This window comes from Meleagris gallopavo, chromosome 3 (genome assembly GCF_905368555.1).
Source record: "Meleagris gallopavo chromosome 3, MGAL_WU_HG_1.1, whole genome shotgun sequence".
Classification (NCBI taxonomy): Eukaryota; Metazoa; Chordata; class Aves; order Galliformes; family Phasianidae; genus Meleagris; species Meleagris gallopavo.
Window position 1 is genome coordinate 84374248 of NC_139406.1, and position 7146 is coordinate 84381393.

General features: G+C 53.0%; 1 protein-coding gene across 1 annotated transcript; it reads left to right on the top strand.

The window, feature by feature from the left end:
* The first annotated feature begins 2639 nt into the window (after window positions 1-2639).
* Window positions 2640-6519, top strand: MYC (MYC proto-oncogene, bHLH transcription factor). Its single transcript, XM_085221675.1, has 3 exons — window positions 2640-2949; window positions 3714-4416; window positions 5383-6519. The coding sequence occupies exons 2-3, from the start codon at window positions 3729-3731 to the stop codon at window positions 5943-5945; spliced, it is 1251 nt and encodes a 416-aa protein (XP_085077801.1). The 5' UTR covers window positions 2640-2949; window positions 3714-3728; the 3' UTR covers window positions 5946-6519.
* The last annotated feature ends 627 nt before the right edge of the window (window positions 6520-7146 follow it).

The following is a 7146-nucleotide window of genomic DNA, read 5'->3' on the forward strand; positions in this document are numbered from 1 at the left end:
CGCAGCAGGTGACACGGCCATGCGTGACATCACGAGTTGTCTCAGGGTTTTCCAGCCACAGAGAGGTGAGAGAGGTTTTTCCACCATCTTCACTTCACTCTCAACTTTTGCTTTCATTTCTGTTGCTCGCGGGCTCCTGATGTGCCATCACTCATCAGTTCCACCCTCCCACCTCCTATTTGTCATGAGAATCCCCGATGTCAAAACAATCATGTTGACTCTGCTGTCTCCTTAACGTTATAGTTGCATATTTATTCTTCCCGTATAACAGCTATTTTGTCAAAATGGCCCTTTTACTGGAGATTTATACTTACTGTTTTCACACCTATCCCTGTGTTCTTTCTGAGCTTGGATGTAAGAAATCAGAGCAAAATATCTTTGTTCTGCCACCTCAACATTGGCTCTCCAAGAAGACCTCCAAGACCTAAAGAAATCTATAAAACATTTTAAAGACCTATGAAGGCCACATTGTTTCAATAGCACATTTCTTCCAGTCCTCTTCTCTCATTTTTCCACTCAGATGAACACGGGGTATTTTAGGAGTCCATCTGCTTATGTTCCGTAGTCCTCGCTTCAAGCCGTAATGCTCTGTGATACTGCAGTTAGTTTCTCTGCATACAATTATATTGCAGCACAGGATTATGATTTTCAACCCTATGTGTAATGGAGTAATTTTGAAGTATTTCTGCTGTTTCCATGTAAAAGTCAATTTCAATGACTTTTACAGCTCTGAGAGCATTACTGTGTCATTCTGATGCTGTTCTTAAATGGGTAAAACAATCATAGAATGGTTTGAGTTGGGAGTGACCTTTAAAGGCCATCTAGTCCAACTCCCTTGCAATGAGCTGGGACATCTACAGCTTGATCAGAGCCCCGTCCAGCCTGACCTCGAGTGTCTCCAGGGATGGGGCATCCACCACCTCTCTGGGCAATCTGTTTCAGTGCCTCACTGCCCTTATTTAAAAAACTTCTTCCTAATATCCAGCCTAAATCTCCTCTGTCCTAGTTTGAAGCCATTTCACCATGTTCTATCACAACAGACCCTCCTTCTTTCTGGTGGCGTACCTACAAACCCTACACTGGGTGGAACTGGATCAATCCAGATCCTGCCCCTTTCTGCAGCCCTTCAGCCACTCTATTTCCAGTCATACCAGCAAAGTCCACTACAGAGTGTTGTAGCATTTTAAAACAGCACGATGTACTTTAAGCCACCTTGGAGCAAGGTGTTTAAAATATCAGTGGGTGAAGCACCCACCTTGGGACTGCTCAGCGCTCCCCAGTTGTTGATCTCTTCTTGTTGTTTTCATGAATCTGTCCCTCTTTGCTACCCAACAGCAACAGAAATCGCTGCAAACTTCACTCGGAGCGGAATTTGGCTGCAAACACTCTGCTGCTCAGCGGAAATGGGCGATTTCCACTTAAAAATAAAAAAAAAGGGGGGAGGGGAGGCGGGAAGGGAAGGGGAAGACTAAAAAAAAAAATTTTTTTAATTATTTTTTTCGCCGGGAGGGGTTCATGCAGGTGCCGGGCCAGGGCTGCGCTCTGCATCCCGCGGGCACGACCTGGCGCCGGGAGAGGGCGCGATGGCCCCACGGTAGCGGCGGCCGTGGGAAAGCGGGGCCGCCCCCAGAGCTGGGGAGCCGCACCGGGGGATGGATGGGGCGGGGGATGTGGCGGTCCTCCCGCCCGGCGATCCGCGTTCCGCCCCGGGCTTCTGCGGTTAGAAATAATACAAATACTTTTAAGTCCCCTTGGTGTGTGGGGGGTGAAAAAATAAATGCGAAATAAATAAGAAATATATGAGAAATAGGAATAATATTTATATATATATTAACAGGGTACCCTGCTAATATATACATTATAGCGGTCCCGCGGGGCCGGGCAGACGCGAATGCGGAGCGCTCCGTCGGGTCTCGGCTCCGCGCACCTCTGGGGGTTGGTAGAGGGGAAGGGGTGACCCCGGGGTGGGGAAGGAGCCGCTGGGTGGGGGGCTGCGTAGCGAGCGGGAGGAGGTGCAGAGCCCCCGGGAGTCACCTTGCAGCCGCCGCCCCCCCACCCGCAGCCTCCTCCTCCCGTTTAATCCTCCGGGATAACGAAACAGCGACACGGGCGGGGGGTGTGCGCGAGCCACGGACGCTCCTTTGTGCCGGTAGCCGGCAACCGCCCCGCCCGCAGCCGCATTACGGGGGGACACGGAGGGTGAACCTCCCACCTCCCCTGCTGCCGTCGGGGGGCAGCGGGCGGAGGGGGAGCGGCGAGCGAGGAAGGAGGGAGGAAGGAAGCAGCGAGGAGCGCCCTTTTCGTCCCCTCTCATTTTTTTTTTTTTTTTACTATGTTTACTTCCGACCTCTCCTTGTAGTAAGAGAAAAAAAACCAACCGCTGCTCCGCATCGCCTCTCCCCGGCTCCTCTCCCTCCCTCCCGCCCGCCCAGCTCCGGCTCGCAGTGCCCGGGGGGGCACGGAGCCCCGCGGCCGCCCCCTCGCGGCGCGCCCTCCCCGCGCACGGAGCCCGCGCGGAGCCGGGGGCGAGCGGGAGGGAGAGGAAGCGGCGACGCGCACGGCGGGAGCGCGCACTCGCGGGGCCCCGCCGTGCCGCTCGTGCTCCCGCCCCCGCCGCATCTCCCGCCCGCCCCTCGCCGGCGCTTTAAAGGAGGAAAGCAACTTAACTTCTATTGTACCGGACGGAGCGCGCCGCGTCGCCTTGGACCGTACAATCTGCCGCACGCCGGGAAGGCGAGCCCTCTCTCCGCTGTATTTTTTTTTCTCATCGTGGTGGGAGGAAGAGATCTACGTTCTCCCTGCGTTTTGGCTCCTTTTTTTTTTTTTTCCCCGTCTTCTCCGGCGGTTCTTTTTTATATTTTTATCTCCAATTTCTTGATTTTGTTGTTCCCCGCACCGCCCGCAATTATTGCCTCGCTCCGTCTCGCAGCCGGCGCGTTGGAGGAGCCGGTGAGTCGCGGGGCTCCGCTTTACCCATCACTCGATCCGCCGCGGTCGGGCTGACAGCGCGGGGCCGCGGGACCGCCGGTGCCTCCCGGGGGACGCGGCGCTGCTCCGGGGCACGGCGCGCCCCATCCTTCTCCGTGCGCTCGGCTTGGATATAATTTTATTTTTGGGGGGGATGGGGGAGGGCAAGAAGCATTTGCTTCTCCAGCGTACGCACGGCAGTTTATGCTTATTGCACATATATACATATATACGTGTGTGTGTGTGTGTGGATATATATGTATATATGATACATTTGGCAAAGTTTGCCCAGCTCCGTGCACGGCCAGGTGGGTGGCTGGAGAGCAGCCCGGCTCTGCGCCGGGAGCTCCCGTCCCTTCCCGCCCGGTTCCCGGTGCCGGAGCTGCGCACCGGGTGAGCGCGGCGGCTGCGGGAGCCGTGCCCGAGCCGAGCCCCTTCGGAGAGCCGCGGGGAGAGTGCTCCGGGCGTCCTCGGGAGCTGACCCCTCTGTGGACGGGGTCGCGGCTCCCGGTCGCCCCGCTGAGTTGGGGAGGGGGGCGCACGAGGGGTCATGCATTTTATTATTATCATTATTTTATATGTATATATATATATTTAAAAAAAAATCAATCCTACGGCGCGGGGTGCCGGGAGGGAGCGCTGCGCACTGGGGGCTATCCCCCCCGCTGTAGGGGCCGGGGAGAGCGGAGCCTCGCGGCCCCGAGCGCGGCTCACCCGGCCCCCCTGTGTCCCCCTCCCGCCCTCAGGCAGCAGCCGCCGCGATGCCGCTCAGCGCCAGCCTCCCCAGCAAGAACTACGATTACGACTACGACTCGGTGCAGCCCTATTTCTACTTCGAGGAGGAGGAGGAGAACTTCTACCTGGCGGCGCAGCAGCGGGGCAGCGAACTGCAGCCGCCCGCCCCGTCCGAGGACATCTGGAAGAAGTTTGAGCTTCTGCCCACGCCGCCCCTCTCGCCCAGCCGCCGCTCCAGCCTGGCCGCCGCCTCCTGCTTCCCTTCCAACGCCGACCAGCTGGAGATGGTGACGGAGCTGCTCGGGGGGGACATGGTCAACCAGAGCTTCATCTGCGACCCGGACGACGAATCCTTCGTCAAATCCATCATCATCCAGGACTGCATGTGGAGCGGCTTCTCCGCCGCCGCCAAACTGGAGAAGGTGGTGTCGGAGAAGCTCGCCTCCTACCAAGCCGCCCGACGGGAGGGGGGCCCCGCCGCCGCGTCCCGACCCGGTCCGCCACCCTCGGGGCCGCCGCCTCCTCCCGCCGGCCCCGCCGCCTCGGCCGGCCTCTACCTGCACGACCTGGGAGCCGCGGCCGCCGACTGCATCGACCCCTCGGTGGTCTTCCCCTACCCGCTCAGCGAGCGCTCCCCGAGGGCCGCCCCACCCGGCGCCAACCCCGCGGCTCTGCTGGAGGTCGACACGCCGCCCACGACCAGCAGCGACTCGGGTGAGCGGCGCCCACGCGTGTCGGGGACCCGAGCGTTCTTCCTGCCCGCTGCTCGCGGGACCTCACTCCGCTTCTCCCCCCTTGCGCTCACCTCTGTTAAATGCCACGTTAGCGAGGCGCGCTGCGAGTTTATTTCCTGGAAAAGCAGTTTTCCCTTCACCCTTTTGGAGGAAAGGAGTCAACAACGACAAAAAAAAAAAGAAAATAGGGAGGGAGGGAGAAACTTTCATAACGGGGTCACAGCCTGATGTCCCCAGCGCGGGAGAGGAGGGAGCGCTTCCCGGTGATACCCGCGGCTCGAGGAGTTAACCCGAGAGCCGCAGGGAGAATGCGGCGGGGAGGTGCCAGTGAAAGTGGCTGCGAGGAGTGAGTGAATGGGGCTGGGAAAGTTTTAGAAATGCTTCCTTAGGTATTTGACAGCGTGTTCCGCTCGCTCATAAATTTGGGTTGAAAGTGAGTTGCTACTCAAGCACTGCAGCCTTCGGGTTTTTTTTTGTTGTTGTTGTTTTTTTTTTTTTTTTAATTTAGATTTTCCACAAATTAGCAGATCAAGAGAGATTGAGAAAATGTCTCTGAATACACATGTGTGTTAAGTAAGCTTTCTTTTGAGGCGTGGCCAAAGCCTTCTAAATCCTTAATTAAGGGCAGCTTGAGTCTGGGAGCTTTATTACGCTGCACTGCTGACAGCCGAGGTTAAACTTTGCTGCTATCTCTGCGCTCGCAGTTACGCAAGAGCCGTGCAACTTTTGAAATCAGGGAGCCAGAGTTCCGAGGGCAGTCCTTGAAATGCCGCTTCCTTAAGGGAAGGGCTCTTGGGTAGGGAATGGGGAGTCTTGCAGAGTCGGATGGTTTTGAAGTAGGTTTGTCAATGGGTTCCTTGCTCCGTGGCTTGGAGTAACCCCTTGTCAGGCTGCCCTGTAAGTTTTTGCACAGATCAGCTCATGATGCTATTTTTTTCCCGTGCAGAAGAAGAACAAGAAGAAGATGAGGAAATTGATGTCGTTACATTAGCTGAAGCAAACGAGTCTGAATCCAGCACAGAGTCCAGCACAGAAGCATCAGAGGAGCACTGTAAGCCACACCACAGTCCGCTGGTCCTCAAGCGGTGTCACGTCAATATCCACCAGCACAACTATGCTGCTCCTCCCTCCACCAAGGTGGAATACCCAGCCGCCAAGAGGCTAAAGTTGGACAGTGGCAGGGTCCTCAAACAGATCAGCAACAACCGAAAATGCTCCAGTCCCCGCACGTCAGACTCAGAGGAGAACGACAAGAGGCGAACGCACAACGTCTTGGAGCGCCAGCGAAGGAATGAGCTGAAGCTGAGTTTCTTTGCCTTACGTGACCAGATACCTGAGGTGGCCAACAACGAGAAGGCGCCCAAGGTTGTCATCCTGAAAAAAGCCACAGAGTATGTTCTGTCCATCCAATCGGACGAGCACAGACTGATTGCAGAGAAAGAGCAGTTGAGGCGGAGGAGAGAACAGTTGAAACACAAACTTGAGCAGCTAAGGAACTCTCGTGCATAGGAACTCTTGGACATCACTTAGAATACCCCAAACTAGACTGAGACTTTGATAAAATATTAGTGTTTCTAATATCACTCATGAACTACACCAGTCCATCGAGAATGGAATTATTGCAACTGCATGCTGTGCGACTTAACTTGAGACTACACAACCTTGGCTGAATCTCCGAACGGTTTGGCCAGAACCTCAAAACTGCCTCATAATTGATACTTTGGGCATAAGGGATGATGGGACATTCTTCATGCTTGGGGATGAACTCTTCAACTTTTTTTCTTTTAAAATTTTGTATTTAAGGCATTTTTTCTTAAGAGAATTCCAAAAAGAGTTGTCCCCAGATTGCTGTACATATTTACACATCTTCTTGCCATGTAAATACCTTTAATAAAGTCTTTATAGAAAAATGTGCAACATTAATACACAATAGTTGTGGCAACTGGATTTATACTTGTCTTGAACTTGCGTGCCATAACATTTCACAATTTTGTTTTTTATTTAAATACATTTTTTCTTTTAAAAATGATTTTTATTTTGTTTTTAGATAAATAAATATTTGCCCAAAATATAATTAGCTAAATCCTGTGTAAAGACTTTCCTTTGTTTTTTTCCCTGTTGACATTAGATGCTTGTTTCCCTGATATCCCTCTCTTTGTCATCAGAGCATGACTTTAGAAAAGTCAAAGTGGGTTTAGATGAGAAGAAATTGTAGTTTTGAAGCTTAGTGGGGAGTCTTCTTTTGTCTTCCTCATGCATCCTATTACTTCCAGTAGATTAAACCAATGTTCTTGATGCTTTGCCAACTCAGCTGTGTGCCCCAATGAAGGTGGTAGCTATCATGTCCATCTCGCCCATCCATGATCTCTGCTCAATGAAAGTAAAATGGAGCTACTGTGTTTTTCACACAAGCCCAGTGTATGAGATCTGCATTCTTTCCAAATAAGCTTAATTATGTTTTAGAGGCATGACCTTTGTTCTGTGGGGACCCAGCTATGTATTTCGAGAACTTCTTTGTAGTGAACTCACCTTAATTGCTTCCTGTTTGATTTTGAACAGAAGTTTAATGGGATAAAAAAATAAACAGAGGTGGTAAGTGTTGACGTTGTTAAAACAACAGAGCCGTTTCCCCTTTTAAGTGCTGAAATCAGCAGAGCTAACCTTCCTAGGTAAACACCCTAACACTTTATTAATGTGAATAGTTACAGGG

What these genes read in the sequence shown, in the direction of transcription:
- MYC (XM_085221675.1), top strand. Translation starts at nt 3,729, where the DNA reads ATGCCGCTCAGCGCCAGCCTCCCCAGCAAGAACTACGATTACGACTAC. An exon ending in CACGACCAGCAGCGACTCGG is followed by an intron (nt 4,417 to 5,382) that starts GTGAGCGGCGCC and finishes TTTCCCGTGCAG; the next exon opens with AAGAAGAACAAGAAGAAGAT.